Raw genomic sequence first — 18,861 nt, 5'->3', positions numbered from 1 at the left:
GAGGCACAATGACTGGATTAATGATGTTATTTAGGTAGTATTCGCTTGTCACTGGACCATTCACAAAGTGTAGGGCAATTCTGTATTGACTGTATTGACCACCAAAGGCTCGTCTGTGGCTGATGTATAGCGCTCTCCTTGACGTTGGCCATCATTTCTGCTCAGTGTGAATCAACTTTTATCAGTGGATAGTATTAAGGCCCACTGGTCCCTCGTCCAGCGTAGATGCTCCCTGGCCCATGCAAGAAGATGAAGCCATCAGGTTTCCTTACAGGTCGTCTAGTACGAAGACCACACTGATGTAAACTGTTTCAAATGGTCTGACATGACACTTGGGTGCCTCTCCCCTCCCTTAAATGTGCTTGAAGTTGTATGGCATTCATCATCCGGTTCCGCGGGGCATTGTTCACAATAAAGCGGTCATCAGTATGGGATGTGGCCAGAGGACGTCCACTTTTATGCCTTTCTGTGACTCTTCGAGTCTCTCTGTACCTTTGTTGCAACCTGCTGATGACACTCTGTGACACTCAAGGCATAGTGACTACTTCCGTCTGAGAGCATCCTTCTTGAAGCCTTGCAATGGTGAGGTACTGTTGATCAATTGTTAGGTGTCGTCTTGGTCTCCTGATGTCAAAATGTGAACAGCATGATGAGGAGGACTGTTTAAATACCAAGTCTAATTGAACTAGGAAATGTATTGGGCAATTCATGGATTACACACCTATTTTGCTGTTAAGCTCCTTGTTAGAGAACAGCAAGTTGTGCAAAAAGTACTGAGACATTGAACAGTTGGACATGTGTATTTAAAAGTTTAGAGAAGGTCACATTAAGTTCCCCTATAAAGGTTAGAGTGCATTTTAGGTTCATCCTGAAATTTCACCTACAAGCCAAATATTGCTAACTTTTTGTTAGTAGTGTATGTAACGTATAGGGCCATTTTCTAATAAATCTGCTATCAAAAAGAATATAACTCCATACTAAATGACTTTGCCCTGCTGAAGTATCTAAACACAATACTGAAATATCCCCATGACCCAAATTCCCATGAGTATGGCTCTGCTGGCTTTGTCTTCTAATCTCTGATGATCAGTTTCCAATGGTTTAGTGCCTCACTATCTGGTGTCCCTTTGTTGTTCAGTGGCCCAGTCCCTAAGGCCCAAAGGTTTGGTGTCTAGCAGTATTGAACTCAAATACCTTATGTCCAGTGGTTTGGCTCCCATAGTTGTAGCTTCTGTTGGTGCCCTAGTTTTTGGTGTTTAATGATTTAGATGCCTATTCCTTCATGTCCCTCATGTCTGGGGGCTTTAGTGCCTAAACTGTTTTGGCCAGTTACCTAATATGAGGGAGCAACCTGACTGCTCCTCAACATATGTCATTGGGGGAAAAGAAAGATGACCAGATTATGGGTCAATGCTGTACAGATCTGTAGTACTCTGTGCCTCCAATTATACAGTACAGAGATATTTATCTCTACAAGCAACCAATATGGTGCCTCATGGAGACATAGAGAGTGCCTAATTTTCATTTTGTAGTTAAAGGGATTGCCCCTACTTTTAGTAAATGTTTGTGATTTCTTTTTTGGATAAGATACAGAGGTGCATCTACAACATGGATAACACCAGGAAATCTTCCACTTACTTGCCATTGTTGAATATCACAGTGCAGTTTGGCCAGCAGTTATGGTTAACGAGGCAGAGATTTGGGAATATTCCAACCCCAACAGCTTGAAGGCCTCTTTGATCACTTAAAGTAAATCCGTTACAGCTTATCTTTCCATGTAAAAACACCAGGGGGAGATAAGAAGACACAAAAGGGAAACGTCCGTGAGTAAATGTGTGACCTGGAACTTTATTGTGGCCAATAAAAAAAAAGTCCAAGCTGAACAACATACCCACCGTCCGGCCTAAAAACTTACTGCAACTGCCAAACAGCCAACACTGAAATGAACTTATACTCCTTCGTGTTGAGCCCCTGATAACATTCTAGTAGCCCAAACTGTGTTATAATCACCATAGGTTAGTTTTGTATGTAGTGATTTTTATTTATTTTTACAATCCAATGGCAGTGCCTACTTGTCCACATTACAAACCCACACTCTATGTAAAACCATATGGTGCCACCATGAATCACCATCCACCAGAAGCATTGCTTCTAAGGGGGTATACTTCAATTAATATGGCATGTGATGGGTCAAGCCACATTTTCTATAACAGATTTTTAAAGACTTCATTAGAAAAATACGGTAATCTCTTTGAGCCTTCCATAAAATCTGACATACACAATGGGATCATTTATGGGGGTAATTTATTATAACAGGAATTTTTTAAGTCCGCTTTTCTTAAGTCTGGAATGCCATAATTTGGACTATTTGGACCGCTGCATGTTATTTGATAAATTTTGCACATCTTTAAGCATAACACTTTTGTATAGGGCAGTTACTTCAGTCTTGTATGCCACCCTGCCCTACTAGAGTTACAGTTGATAAATCTAGCATGTACCTAATTAATATAGCTAACCATATCCACTTGACTTCCAAGTGGCTAGAGCCGTGCAAAATCTCAAAAAGGTGCAAACGTTTGTGCAAAAATGATGTGCACCAAAAGTGTAAAATTTATGCTCTTTTTGGCACAAATCACATGATAAATTACCCCCTATGAGTCCATGGAAGACTAAGAATCTGTAGCACACAAATGTATAATATGGTTGTGTGCAGGAGACTTAAGACAAGTCCTAACTCATAGATGCCCATACTGAGAAGTGTCCCAAGTCCTGATTTGATGCTTGCTATATCTATATTTCAGCAAATTAGCTCCTACAGTGAAAGAGGTCTTCTGGATGATGTACCTTCCACTGTTTGGTCCAATTCATCCTTTAGATAAACAATACCTTTGGTTCTACAATGAAGACTTACCACTCCAAAGATGTGTGAGATATACTGCATGCCATACTGTTTACTCGGGCTGCGCCAATAATCGAGAAACGTCTGAACATCTTCCATCAGTCCATCCTTCTCCACCGAATCAAAGTCGTCAATGTGGTTTTGTAGGTCATCAACGGAGACTAAGCATCCTTCTGTCAGACCACCTCCTTCTCTCTCTATTCTCCACAGGATCCTAGCCGCCAGCCTGGTTATGCCACAGATATTATTCATTATTTAGGGCAGGTAAGTTAATGTGCAATACCCATACATTTTCACAGTGCCAGGTATTCATGGCTTTACTGTTTACTGACCCTACATTGTAGACCAACGGTTTATGGAAATTAACAAAAAACTTCAGACATATACGGTGCATCCATAAAAGTACTCCTTAAGATGGGTTTGCATGTGGCATAACTTTATGACACAGACAAATCCATAGCAAAATACACATCTTACATGAAAATTTGGACAAGGACTTGCTCCGGGCCTGCTATGGATTTTGCCACTTGCAATAGCTTGTTAGGCAGGAATATAAATTGTTTGGTCACCTAAAAGCTGGATATACACAGACACATGTTCAGCCGACAACTATCTCCTGACTCCCTTCCAACTCTCTCATACATATAGGTCACAACATTTTTCCAGGAATAGAGTCAGAGGATCCCAACAATCTCTATGTGGTAGGTCCAGGTCAGACCACATTTACAAGTAATAGTGAAGCTGAAGGAGATCTGACTCTAGACCTTATGTTTGATATTGAATCCTCGATTCAGGGAGCAGGATTGGCCCATGAATAGCAAACATCAAGAAATCTACAGAAGAGACCTTCAGAAACCTAAATGAGTACATATAAGCATGGTGGACCACAAGCTAATCAGGATCTACAAGGAGTTTGCAATAAAAACACAGGAGGTCATTTATTAAGACTGGCGCTGGAAGTGCCGAAATTATGAAAAGTTGCCGGCCTCTACATAACTTCTGTGTATCCAGCTTCCTTGCTGGCTTACATTTAGACCATTTTCTATGTCTAAAACAGACGTAGAAAATGATAAATGATATGAGCCTACCGGCCCATCCCATTCCCCACCCATGTCACACCTACTTTTTAAGACCTGGCGTGAGCGGGGAAAAGTTGCAGATTGCGGCACAAATTACCTTCCCCCCAGTTCTTACCTGATGTTGTCATTAGGAGCTTTGCCAAGTTTCTTGATGGCTGCACATTCATGTTTGTGGTTTACCCAGGAGTCCTTCTGACAGGTGCGGTCGCAGTAATGAGCAAATTTACATTGTCCACAACGTTGGAGCTTTTCTTGCCTCTTGAAGCATGAATGGCACACACAATGTGTAAGGCTGGAAAGACAATTATAGCATGACATATACTATATATACCCACAATGCCATCAACACTTTCTTCAACAGCTACTTGTCTTTAACTCTCCTCTTTCCTTGACATGTCCTCTATTACTTGCTCCTTGAATGCTACTTGTATCTCAACTATCATGTAATAGCTTCATGGAGTCATCTGCAAAAGGAGAAGTAAATTATATCTCTCACTTTCATGTGTTATTACGGAAGGCCTGAGTGAACAGTACTCATTTGGTAACGGATCATTCTCAATCACCAAAAACCAATAGACAGGAGAACCTGTTCTTGGTATTACCATGAAACTCATTTAAGGTAAGTTGTCAACGTGACCATTAAAGGAGTTCTCTGGTTTCATAATGAATATTTTATTTGCATCCAGCACCCCAAAAACTGTAGATTCTTGACCCACACACCTGTTTTTAATGCCAGCACTTTCCTTCCCCTGTTCAGTCAGAACGTCCTGTTTTCATCAGCTTTCTGCTGGGTTTGCTAACCAAACCCAGCATGCTTTGCTCTGTAATGTTTGGTGAGGGTCCATCACCTCCACCGTTCAGCTCTTTTCGTCTGGTGCCAGTGCAGTACCCCACACCTGGGGATATCTGCAATTGGAATAATGTTTTTTTTTTAATGTATTGTTGTGTATATGTTTATATACAGTGGATATAAAGAGTCTACACACCCCTGTTAAAATGTCAGGTTTCTTTGATGTAAAAAAAATGAGACAAAGATAAATCATTTCAGAACTTTTTGCACCTTTAATATGACCTATAAACTGTACGACTCAATTGAAAAACAAACTGAAATCTTTTAGGTAGAGGGAAGAAAAAATATAAAAATAAAATAATATGGTTGCATAAGTGTGCACACCCTTAAACTAATACTTTATTGAACCGCCTTTTGATTTTATCACAGCACTCAGTCTTTTTGGGTATGAGTCAGCATGGCACATTTTGACTTGGCAATATTTGCCCACTCTTCTTTGCAAAAACTCTCCAAATCTGTCAGATTGAGAGGTCATCTCCTGTGCACAGCCCTCTTCAGATCACCCCACAGATTTTCAATCGGATTCAGGTCTGGGCTCTGGCTGGGCCATTCCAAAACTTTAATCTTCTTCTGGTGAAGCCATTCCTTTGTTGTTTGGATGTATGCTTTGGGTCGTTGTCATGCTGAAAGATGAAGTTCCTCTTCATGTTCAGCTTTCTAGCAGAAGCCTGAAGGTTTTGTGCCAATATTGACTGGTATTTGGAACTGTTCATAATTCCCTCTAGCTTAAAGGGGTTATCCAAGTTATATTTATTGATGGCCTATCCTCAGGATAGGTCATCAATATCAGATCGGCGGGGGTCCGACACCCGGCACCCCCTCCGATCAGCTGTTTGAAGAGAAGGCATGTGCGGTGTCAGCGCTGCCTCCTCTTCACTGTTTACCTTCTAGCCGTTGCATCTGCAGTGGTGAGCAGGTGTAATTACACCCAAGCCGTCCTATTCATTTCAATAGGAAGGCTTGGGTGTAATTACACCTGCTCACCACTGCAGATGCAACGGCTAGAAGGTAAACAGTGAAGAGGAGGCAGCGCTGACACCGCACATGCCTTCTCTTCAAACAGCTGATCGGAGGGGGTGCCGGGTGTCGGACCCCCGCCGATCTGATATTGATGACCTATCCTGAGGATAGGTCATCAATAAATATAACTTGGATAACCCCTTTAACTAAGGCCCCAGTTCCAGCTGAAGAAAAACAGCCCCAAAGCATGATGCTGCCACCACCATGCTTCACTGTGGGTATGGTGTTCTTCTGGTGATGTGCAGTGTTGCTTTTGCGCCAAACATATCTTTGGAATTATGGCCAAAAAGTTCAACCTTGGTTTCATCAGACCATAACACCTTTTCCCACATGCTTTTGGGAGACTTCATGTGTTTTTGCAAAATGTAGCCTGGCTTGGATGTTTTTCTTCGTAAGAAAAGGCTTTCGTTTTGCCACTCTACCCCATAGCCCAGACATATGAAGAATACATCCAGCTCTTGGTAATGTCACTGTTGTGCCATATTTTCTCCACTTGATGATGACTGTCTTCACTGTGTTCCATGGTAGATCTAATGCCTTGGAAATTCTTTTGTACCCTTCTCCTGACTGATACCTTCTAACAATGAGCTCCCTCTGATGCTTTGGAAGCTCTCTGTGGACCATGGCTTCTCCTGTGGGATGCGACTAAGAAAATTTCAGGAAAGACCAACTAGAGCAGCTGAACTTCATTTGGGGTTAATCAGAGGCACTTTAAATGATGGCAGGTGTATGCTGACTCCTATTTAACAGGATTTTGAATGTGATTGCTTAATTCTGAACACAGCTACGTCCCCAGTTATAAGAGGGTGTGCACACTTATGCAACCACATTATTTTATTTTTATATTTTTTCTTCCCTCTACCTAAAAGATTTCAGTTTGTTTTTCAATTGAGTTGTACAGTTTATAGGTCATATTAACGGTGGAAAAAGTTCTGAAATGATTCATCTTTGTCTCATTTTTTTTACATCACAGAAACCTGACATTTTAACAGGGGTGTGTAGACTTTTTATATCCACTGTATATGTTTATGCTGTTCATTCCAGCAGAGAAGGTGTGGTTGGCAATGGTTGGCAGAAACAGGGCTAACCACCCTGTTCCTCCTCTCTTGCTAAGATTTGGCTGATCCGACTTCCTGCCAGGAAAGAGAATTCCTTAGTAGACAGCAAGGACATAGGTAGCACATGCCTGAGCTCCTACTCCAAGAAACCGTATTACTTCTGTGAGATCGTCACTCCAGAGAGATCATCAGAGTCCAGAAGCTACATGGTAAAAAGACAGCAGAGTGATCAGCGAAACCACAGCTTTACAAACACTGCTGTAAGGTTAGGGACTACTGCTCAGACACCCATCACCTAACATCCAGGCCAGATCAACATCAAGCCTGTATCACAATGGACACCTACATCCACAAGTGCCATTAAATTGCCATCCAACCAGCCACCGTACTTCATCACCTGGTGCCAGAGAAACTGCACTTCATTCAATACTGCTGGATATACCACAAGTTATATTTTGTATTACTTAGGCGTCATGCACACGACCGTTGTGTGCATCCGTGGCCGTTGTGCCCTTTTCTGTTTTTTTTCGCTGACCCATTGACTTGCAATGGGTCCGTGGAAAAATCGGAAAATGCACAGTTTTGCAGCCGCATCTGTGATCCGTGTTTCCTGTCCGTCCAAAAAATATGACCTGTCCTATTTTTTTGACGGACAACGGTTCACGGACCCATTCAAGTCGACGGAGGCCGCACACTGGCCATCAAAGTATATTACAATAAAGGGAGGGAGGGCCGACGGAGGCCGCACACTGGCCACCAATGATATTACAATAAAGGGAGGGAGGGGGGGCCGACGGAGGCCGCACACTGGCCACCAAGATATTACAATAGAGGGGGGGGGGGGGGCGGGGGGGGGGCCACACACTGGCCACCAATGATATTCAAACTGGGGAGGGAGGGGGATCTGCCCCCTGCTGCCTGGCAGCCCCTGATCTCTTACAGGGGGCTATGATACGCACAATTAACCCCTTCAGGTGCGGCACCTGAAGGGTAATTGTGCTGATCACAGCCCCCTGCAAAAGATTGGGTGCTGCCAGGCAGCAGGGGGCAGTCATGTACACAGTTCGTAGTATATTCTAACTAGAAGCGTCCCCATCACTATGGGAACGCCTCAGTGTTAGAATATACTGTCGGATCTGAGTTTCACGATGTAACTCAAATCCGATGGTATATTCTAACATAGAAGCGTTCCCATGGTGATGGGGACGCTTCAAGTTAAAATATACCATCGGATTGGAGAAAACTCCGATCCTATGGTATTTTAACTCCTGACTTTACATTGAAAGTCAATGGGGGACGGATCCATTTGCAATTGCACCATATTGTGTCAACGTCAAACGGATCCGTCCCCATTGACTTGCATTGTAAGTCAGGACGGATCCGTTTGGCTCCGCACGGCCAGGCGGACACCAAAACGATTTTTTTTTCATGTCCGTGGATCCTCCAAAAATCAAGGAAGACCCACGGACGAAAAAACGGTCACGGATCACGGAAAAACGGAAACCGTTTTTGCGGACCGTGTGCAGGAGGCCTTAAAGAAAGACTTTTAGACGTTTCCTTCTGGTCTGATTCTCAGGGCCACTACCACTCCCATCATATAAAAATATTATCTTATTTGTCATGTGCAATAAATACCATTAAAAAAAAAAAATATATATACCATTTTGGATCACCTTGCCTCCCTAAAAAATGAAATTAAAAAATATTATAAAATGTACCCCAAAGTAATACAGATGAAAACTATAGCTCGCCCCTCAAAAAAAAAAAAAAAAAAAAAAAGAAGAGCCCTCACACACCTCCTTTGAAGTTATGGCGGTCAGAATATGGAAATATTTTTGGAAAGAGTTTTAATTTTTTTTAAAGTAGATATAAAACATAATAAAATCTACATAAAGTTCACATAGCTGCAGTCGTACTGACCCATTGTTACTGAATAATGAACGGAAAAAAAGCAAAACCCAAACAACTAATTTTGGGGGCGGATCCGTTTTCCATTGTGCCAGAGGAAACGGATCTGTCCTGGAACACAATGTAAGTCAATGGGGACGGATGGATCCGTTTTCTCTGGCACAATAGAAAACGAATACATCCCCTATTGACTTTCAACGGATCCGTCATGGCTATGGAAGACATATTACAACCGGATCCGTTAAAGACGGATGCATACGGTCTTATTATTGTAATGGAGGCGTTTTTGCAGATCCATGACAGATCCGCAAAAAACGCTAGTGTGAAAGTAGCCTAAATTATATATTATTTGCCCTGTATGAGTAGCTTTTTGCAAACAAAACTATCCAAGAAGTGTGTGTGGTGGGGCTTTATTACCTGCCCTGCGTATGGGACATTTCTACATAACCGGCACCCTATTTATATACTGTCAAATAAGAGAAGTCCCTTTAAAGGGATTGTCTACTTTGGAGCAGCTCTAATTCAGATAAAGGGTCCTCCATGCATGGCTATTAACTGGGACCCTTGCTGGCTGTCAGGCAATACAGCCATGTGGCACTTTCACTAATATAAATTCAAGACACAGATAAGTGTTATCAGTAGATAAGACAATAAAACAACCAGCAGAAGGTGGATTACATGAGCTCCAGGAATGTCCTTACATGGTCATAGATAAAAAACGCTGTCACCCCACTGCCTCAAATACGCACAGCAAAAAGGGAATCACTCAAAACATCTGCAATCCACAAACATACACTGAGCAAAAATTTAAACGCAACACTTTCGGTTTTGCTCCCATTTTGCATGAGCTGAAATCAAAGATCTGAAACATTTTCTACATACACAAAAGACCCATTACTCTCAAATATTGTTCACAAATCTTTCTAAATCTGTGTTAGTGAGCACTTCTCCTTTACCGAGATAATCCATCCCACCTCACAGGTGTGGCATATCAAGGTGCTGATTAGACAGCATGAATATTGTACAGGTGTGCCATAGACTGCCCACAATAAAAGGCCACTCTGAAATGTGCAGTTTGATCACACAGCACAATGCCACAGATGTCGCAGCGTTTGAGGGAGCGTGCAATTGGCATGCTGACTGCAGGAATGTCTACCAGAGCTGTTGCCCGTGCAATGAATGTTCATTTCTCTCCAAAGGCGTTTCATAGAATTTGGCAGTACATCCAACCGGCCTCGCAACCGCAGACCACGTGTAACCACACCGGCCCAGGACCTCCACATCCAGCATGTTCACCTCCATGATCGTCTGAGACCAGCCACCCGGACAGCTGCAGCAACAATCGGTTTGCATAACCAAAGAATTTCTGCACAAACTGTCAGAAACCGTCTCAGGGAAGGTCATCTGCATGCTCATTGTCCTCATCGGGGTCTGGACCTGACTGCAGTTCGTCATCGTAACCGACTTGAGCAGGCAAATGCTCACATTCGATGGCGTCTGGCACGTTGGAGAGGCGTTCTGTTCACGGATGAGTCCCGGTTTTCACTGTTCAGGGCAGACAGCATGTGTGGCGTTGTGTGGGTGAGCGGTTTGCTGGCGTCAATGTTGTGGATCGAGTGGCCCATGGTGGCGGTGGGGTTATGGTATGGGCAGGCGTATGTTATAGACAGCGAACACAGGTTCTTTTTATTGATGTCATTTTGAGTGCACAGAGATACCGTGACGAGATCCTGAGGCCCATTGTTGTGCCATTCATCCACGACCATCACCTCATGTTGCAGCATGATAATGCACGGCCCCATATTGCAAGGATCTGTACACAATTCCTGGAAGCTGAAAACATCCCAGTTCTTGCATGGCCAGCATAGTCACCGGACATGTCACCCATTGAGCATGTTTGGGATGCTCTGGATCGGCGTATACGACAGCGTGTTCCAGTTCCTGACAATATTCTGCAACTTCGCACAGCTATTGAAAAGGAGTGGACCAACGTTCCACAGGCCACAATCAACAACATCATCAACTCTATGCCACGGAGATGTGTTGCACTGTGTGAGGCAAATGGTGGCCACACCAGATACTGACTGGTTTTCTGCCCCCCCCCCCCCAGTAAGGCAAAACTGTGCACATTTCAGAGTGGCCTTTCATCGTGGGCAGTCTAAGGCACACCTGTACAATATTCATGCTGTCTAATCAGCACCTTGATATGCCACACCTGTGAGGTGGGATGGATTATCTCGGCAAAGGAGAAGTGCTCACTAACACAGATTCAGACAGATTTGTGAACAATATTTGAGAGTAATGGATCTTTTGTGTATGTAGAAAATGTTTCAGATCTTTCAGTTCAGCTCATGCAAAATGGGAGCAAAACCGAAAGTGTTGCGTTTATATTTTTGCTCAGTGTAGTTATCTCCCAGCATGCCCTGCAGCTTACAGAGCATGCTGGGAGATATAGTCGTGGGAATACCTATTGGGGGTGCAGAGAAAAAAACAATGGGCAGATCTATTAAGAAAGATTTATTTTGCACTAGAATATTGTGCCTGTCCAGTTTCATTTGCGCCATATTTATGATTTGGAGTGTTAAATGTGTCTACGGGCTCCTTCACATGGCAAATCTGCGAAACACGGATACCGGCCGGGATCTCTTCTTGTCCGCAAAAGAGACAAGAGGCTGCGGAACGGACTTGCGGATGCAGACAGCACATGGGCGTGCTGTCCGTATCTTTCGTGGCCCCATTAAGATGAATGGGTCGGCGTCTGATCATATGCGTATCGGAGGCGGACCAAAACCACATTGTCTTGCATGATGTCGTTTTAGGGAGTGGTGAAGGGAGGATGTGACACAATGCACCATATGGCTTTATATCACAATGTTACACCACTTTTTATAGGATTTCTTAATATAGTTATTTTTTTCAAAAAATGCACCAAAAACCGCCTGACTGCACCCAAACAAGGCGCAAAGTAGGCACAGACAAAAATATGGTGCAAAAGTGTAAAAAAATCTTTTGTCTAGCGTGTCAGAAATTTGTCGCGAACACTTCATATATTTGGTGCAGAAAGAGTGTGTGACAAACTAGGTCGCAAATTCCGGCACCTTACAGACGCAGTGACATTTATATATCTGTCCCACTGTATTTGCACTTTCAATTCACACTGTTCACCGAGCAGCATGGATAATGCATTACCTTAAGGCTTCATTCACACGATGAATGGGCCCGCATCTGTTCCACAGTTTTGAGGAACGGGTGCGGACCCATTCATTTCAATGGGGCCACAAAGATGCGGACAGTACACCGTAGTTCCGTTCCATGGCCCTGCAAAAAATATACATGTCCTGCAATCGCAGACAAGAATTGGCATTTCTATATAGGGCATTTTTTCGGAATTTTGAGTATACTGTGTGGTGTTCCCTTTTTTGGTGTTATAAATTGTGTTAGGTTGTCAGGAGATTGACTAGGTCCGCCCCCCTGACTAGTTAGTGTTAGTGTTGAGGAAGTCTAGCTTGAAGCAGCCTGGAGTAAAGGCAGGTCTGTTCAAAACTAGGCCCAAGTTCAGCAAACCTTAATCAGTGATGCAGTGGAAGGGAATATTGCAAAATCACCCCCAATACTTTGAGACGGATTGGCCACCCATCTCTCAGTCCTGCACCCCTCAGTCCGGGAACTGCAGAAGGACTTAAAGGGGTATTCCCATCACAGACAATGGGGGCATATTGCTAGGATATACCCCCATTGTCTGATAGGTGCGGAGAACAAGGAGAACAGAGCAGAGAGAGCTGTGGCAGGAGGTCCCTGGGTTTCCCGGGGTCCGTCCACCACCAAGCGCTGCTCCCATACAAGTGAATGGGAGCGCACCGCGCACGTGCGGCCCCTGCTCTTATTTATTTCTATGGGGCAGACCGAAATAGCCGAGCCAGTGCTAGCCTACTTTTGGCAGCCCTCCATTAATTTCCTCCCTTCGTTCTCGTTGTAAGTGCGGGTCGCAGAGGTGATACCAGCACCTTATCAGACAATGGGGCCATATCCTAGCGATATGTCCCCAATGCATGTGATGGCAAAACCCTTTTAACAAGAACCTTATTGCATGCCTAAGATTCTGCTGAGAGACTGCAAAGTGTCTTTAGAGAAGGTGAGTACCATAACAACCATCATCATTGTTGTCCATAGGCTGCTACAGAGAGAATATTGCACTGTGACATACTGTGGATCTGCGCCTTTTGCTATTTGTACTACAACTCCTATCAACTTAGTAAAGAGAGACTTTATTTATTGCAAACATCGGGCCTGATCATTTCCTTCATCTTTCACCGCTCCTGCCCTGCACCCAGCAAAACATCCAACACCACGAGCACCCCAGTCAACACCAGGCAGGATCCCCAATACCAGGCTGTGCCCCGAGGGAAGAAAGGGTGTGCCCTCCAGTCACTGCACAGCCCTTGGGAGCAGAAAAGTGGAGATTGCCACCGTGATCTGTGAGTACTACCACCACCGTCGGAGCCACAACTACCACTCCCATCCTCAACGCACTCCCCAGTGGTCCGCTGCACGTGCTCCTCCTGCCATCCCCTCCCTCTCCTTCCTGAATGGTCATCTCACATGGCCCTGTCATTCAATAAGGAGAGAGGGACTGGCAGAGGAAGCAGGAAGAGCCAGGGTGCACAGAGTGACTTGGGCCCACCCTAAGTGCACTTAACTGCTCATTTGCATATGGATTAAAAGTACTCTTTTGCCAGACTAAAGCAACAGATCGCTAAGTGAAAGGTATCAGTACATTCATCTGAGCTTGCCCCTCTGCGGGATCCGTCCAGTTGCTGCACCTGGTGCTGATGGCATGGGCTGAGCATTTGTACCTCTGCCATCCACTTGCAGCAAAGCACCAGCAAATCAGATGACAGCATTTCCATCTGCAGGAAGGGGTTAAAGAGGGCATTCACTCGGGAAATCCTTTCTGGTAAGAATGCTCACCGGAAACTATGCTGTGGGAAACTAAGTTGGGGAAGAAAGCAGCAAGTGTTCACTTCCCAAACAGCGCCTCCACAGGGGAAATGAAGCATTACAGGACTCCATTGCATTCAATAGACGGTGAGGATAATGCACTGATTATGCCAGGTCCTCAGGAGAGTGACTGATGCTCGTTGTAGCCGCTCTATGTCATTTATGGAGGTCCTGAATGAGGATTCCTCTGTAATGAGGTATCTGAAAACAATGTGGTCTGTAACTTTAAATATTGCTTTAATGCAATATATAACCAGTATGCAAAAATATCTAGAAGTATAAGCTGTAACGTTCAGTCTGGCAACACGTCCCGTGACACAACAGGGAATTAGCTCATGTTTGGATGCTGAACAGAAGGCTTGGACGACTCCTTCCCTGAATTTTTCTGAAGTCAAACATAGACAGTCTGGCTTCATAGTGAATGACCCACTGACAGCTACTGCAAACTCTCTAACCATCTCCATAACACATCTCTTTCTTCTTCCCCGTCACATGTCAATTTTTTTTTATAGTTGGACATTCACTTGTCTTTATCTTCCATAACCTTTTTTTTTTAAGGAGCACTCAATACAAAAGAGATACACTATGTTATGTCTAGTGTGGGGCCTGACTCTGGTCCAGCATTCTATGCTGTTTTCTATCCTGTGCCTTTAGATGCTGCGAGGAGCAACTGTCAGCAAGATCAACCCTATAAAACCAGACATACTGCCTGGTAGGGCTCATCATGCTGGTTAAAAAAGATACCTCTATTTTGTCTGTATGCTAAACAGCTGAAGAGATATCTGCATTTTTATTAATTTGCAAATGATGAGCACCAGAGGGCTGGCCTACATTCTTGGAGCACTGCTTTGTAGCACCTGTGTACTGCATACTCCCCTCTCCCCTTGATTAACAAGGCTAGATATCAGTATGCTGAGGGAAGAGCTGTGTCCTAGTATGTACATATCATATACACTAGCTTAACAACATTGAGATATACTTAGAAAGCTAATATACATATTACTGCTTTATTCACAGGCACAATATTCAACTATAAAGACATCAGTAATATGTATTAGCTTTCAAAGCATAGAAAACCTTTCTCGACATGGCAATCCTATAGCTTAGTAATAAGTGGTCAGCCTTGGATGTAGAGATTCTAAGTTCAAGTCCCAGGAGAGACTTATATATATATTTTCAGTTTTTTCTCTCTCTCATTTAACCCATAATAAAAGGATATACTATAATAAATAATATATACAATAATAATAATAATAATAATATAAAAGGCTTTACTATATTAAGAATCTAAGGGGTCATTTACTTACAGAAATACGTCTTAATTAGGCGCATTTCTAGTCCAGATTGCGGCGCAAAAGTTCTTTGCGCAGCAATCTGTGACTTTTCCCTCTCACTCCAGGTCTACAAAAGTGGGTGCGGTGTGGGTGGCGAAAGAGGACGGGCCCTTTTCTATGCCTGTTTTAGGCATAGAAAATGGCCTAAATCTATCCTAGCAAGGGAGCTGGCATATATTTAGGACCGGCGGCATTTTGCTCGTTCATCCGGTGATCTGCAGCACCTTTAGGTGGGCAGATTATCGGGAACGAGCGTTCATAAGAACGTTCTTTCCCCATAATCGGCCCAAACACTGGTCCATGTAAATCCAGCTTAAAGGGGTTGTTTCATTCCAGTAAGTTGCATTTATTATGTAAAGGAAATGAATACAAAAAAGAAATGAATACAAGTCACTTACTAATGTATTGTGGTTGTCCATATTGCTTCCTTTGCTGGCTGGAATCATTTTTCCATCACATTATACACAGGTCGTTTCCATGGTTACAGACCACCCTGCAATCCATCAGCGGTGCTCGTGCTTGCACACTATAGGCAAAAGCATCTGCCTCTCTGGTGGCCGGGACCATGGGAGCGCACATAGGCTAGTGCTTTTTCCTATATTGTGCAAACACGTCCACCACTGATGGATTGCAGGGTGGTCGTAAACATGGAAACGAGCAGTGTATAATGTGATAGAAAAATTAATCCACCCAGCAAAGGAAGCAATATGGACAATCACAATACATTAGTAAGTGGCCTGTATTAACTTTCTCTGCATGATAAATGCCACTTACTGAAATGAGACAACCCCTTTAACCTTGTAAATCCAGTGCATTCATTATCTTGTACTGATCTGTACAAGTGTATTTTACTCTAGAGCAGGGGTCAAGCAACCTCCGCCACTCCAGCTGTTGTGAAACTTCAACTCCCACCATGCTCCACTCACTTCTGTGGGAGTTCTGAGACCAGCCAAGCAGGCGTGCATGCTGAGAGTGGTAGTTTCACCACACCTGGAGTGCCGAAGGTTGTTGATCCTTGCTCTAGAGCTTCAGTCTTAATTCTCCGGGTTATTATTGAAACACTCAGTAAACTTTTTAGACACTTCAGCTGGCCATAAACATTAGACAGCAGTTGGTTGATGGTGGACCAGAAGTTGACCAAACAATCATCTAGTGAACGTTCCTCTCACAGACACAGTCATACACATTTTAGTCTATATTGTTTAAACTGACCATACATGTTCGGAGAAACTGAACGATGGACAAAAGATATTTCTGGGAACCTTCTTTCAAAGAAAGAACTTTCCTCTAAGAATGATCTTTCCTTGAACAAAAGATCTTTCGTCTGACTATTGAATGTAAATATTAAACACGGTTGACTACTTTTCAGCCAATAGTGGTCGGTCACTGGTCAGCTAAATTTTACCCGATTCAGGGCCAGTTCACATGACTGATTTTTAAAAAGCATGCTTAAAAAAAACCAGCGCAGAATAAGCATGTTTTATGTCAGTACAAAAAAAAAACACGCTTTTTTTCTTGCGTTTTTCAATGCGTTTGACGCTTTTTTAAACCAATGGGTGTTCACTTTACAAAGCTGAATTTTCTGCTTGAGGTTTTTGAAGAAGATCTGAGACAAAAAATGAAAACTACACAAAAAAAGAATGCTGTTTAAAAAAAAAAAGCAAGTGCTGCTTTCCATTAAAATGAATGGGAGGCTGTTTTGAGGCATTTTGGAGCTGATTGAGGCAGAACGCTCCAAAATCAGCGCCCCTCGGAACCGATGAACGACTGTTTTGGTTGAAATTGTCCGCTTTGATCAACTTTAGACTAATGTGTATGGCCACCTTAAAGGGGTTGTCTCGCTTCAGCCAGTAGCATTTATGACGTTGAGAAAGTTAATAGAAGCCACTCACTAATGTATTGTTATTATCCATATTGCTTCCTTTGCAGGCTTGATTCACTTTTCCATCAGACTACACACTGCTCATTTCCATGGTTATGACCACCCTGTAATCCAGCAGCGGTGGCCATGCTTGCACACTATAGGAAAAAGTACCAGCCTCTCTTGGTGGCCGAGACAGTGGGAGCGCTCATAGGCTGGTGCTTTTTCCTATAGTCTGCAACCACGACCACCACTGCAGGATTGCGGAGTGGTCGTAACCATGGAAAGGAGAAGTGTATAAAGTGGAGGAAAAACTAATCCAGCCAGCAAAGAAAGCAATATGGACAATCACAATACATTAGTCAGTGCCTGGTATTAACTTCCTCTACATGATAAATGTTATTTGCTGAAGTGAGACAACCCCTTTAAGTGAAGCTCCCAAAATTCAAGAATAAAATTTTATATATTCACACTACTCGTGATGAGATAAGTTCACAAAGCGTATGATTGTCCTGCTCTCCTCAGCCTTTACCTGGTGCTGTCAGCAGTTCAGCATGGTTAAAACTCCTGACAGACTCCCTTCAAGGTTGCATTTACACATATAGATAATGCATATGATACAACTAATCAAAATGTAGATTTTGATACGTGGCCGCTGTCAAAACTGGGAATGTAGATCTTCAGGTATGATAAAAAAACGAACGCCCACAAATCTCTGCGCGTCAGTGCAATCACCCAATGGTCACCCATCTAGGACTTTGATACCCAACTCCTGTATCGATAAGTATGAATTATATGCATTATCCAAGCGTGCTTTTATAAGGCCCATTGGGAAGATATCCAGTGATGCCGTCTGCCTTACATAATAATATATACAGTAAGTAAAGCTAAGCGTCGGGTATACAGTTTCTATGTCATGCTCATAGCACTGCACAAGGTCACAGGAGATGTAACTAATATACTGGCATATGACTGACTGGGGCTACACCGCATAGATATTAATGGACCTATCTCATGACAGACGACTCAGTAACATTGTGCTCTGTCTGCTGATATCTGTCACTACAGTTCCATGTGACCTGTATACATTCACAAAGCTCTAATGTAAAACTTCACTCAATGGCGATCAATAAAAGGGTATACAGGCATACAATGATCCATAATCCTACATTACACGACTTTGTAGCCTATTGTCTGCTCTCGTTGTATACATTTTTACCGTGGAGCATTGCCTAAAAAAATAAGCCTCTTCTATATGAACTAGAGAAGACCTCCTCCGCATCTAAGGCATCTCATCTAACCAACCAGAATCCTGCTCTATACAAATGAGGGACAAGAACCTCCCTCAGATGGGTAACGCTTCCTCTTGGAAGACTACTTTTGCTTATTTTTCCCATGTAGCATTGCCTGAAAAATTAGCCTCTTCGATGAGAACCAGAACAAACCCTCTCCTCCTAAGCTGCATCTAAGGCATCTCATCTAGCAAGTATCCTGCTCTGTACAGAAGAGGGTCAAGAACCCAAAGATGGCTGTCTATAGGGGGGACAAGAAAACCCAAAACAGCTTTTAATAGATGGGTTTTCCTCTTGGAAAAGTTTGGCCAGCAAAAGCAAGGGACAAGAACCACAAAACAGCTATCTATAGAGGGGTCACTCATCCTCTTGGAAGATTACTTTTGCTTATATTTTATCTATGGAGCATAACCTGAAAACTAGAAAAAAAAAACTCATCCTAAACTGCATCTAAGGCATCTCATCTAACCTGTATCCTTCTTTGTATATAAGACTACTTTTGCTGATATTTTTCCCATGTAGAATTGCCTAAAAAACAAGCCTCAATGAGAACCAGAACAAA

At 43.2% G+C, this 18,861-nt stretch overlaps 1 protein-coding gene across 2 annotated transcripts in view; it reads right to left on the bottom strand.

Moving 5' to 3' along the window:
* Positions 1–18,861, bottom strand: part of SMYD1 (SET and MYND domain containing 1) — a 54,370-nt gene that overhangs the window by 27,637 nt on the left and 7,872 nt on the right. For both annotated transcript variants that reach the window (XM_040419264.1, XM_040419266.1), the window contains exons 2-4: positions 4,094–4,270; positions 2,912–3,125; positions 1,639–1,769 (exon numbers count right to left, since the gene is read on the bottom strand). In XM_040419264.1, coding sequence (XP_040275198.1) covers positions 1,639–1,769; positions 2,912–3,125; positions 4,094–4,270 — 522 coding nt within the window. The remainder of the gene's footprint in view (positions 1–1,638; positions 1,770–2,911; positions 3,126–4,093; positions 4,271–18,861) is intronic.

Source organism: Bufo bufo, chromosome 2 (genome assembly GCF_905171765.1).
Source record: "Bufo bufo chromosome 2, aBufBuf1.1, whole genome shotgun sequence".
In the NCBI taxonomy this organism is placed as follows: Eukaryota; Metazoa; Chordata; class Amphibia; order Anura; family Bufonidae; genus Bufo; species Bufo bufo.
Note: the sequence above shows the minus strand (reverse complement) of the source record. Positions and strands in the feature narration are given on the sequence as shown.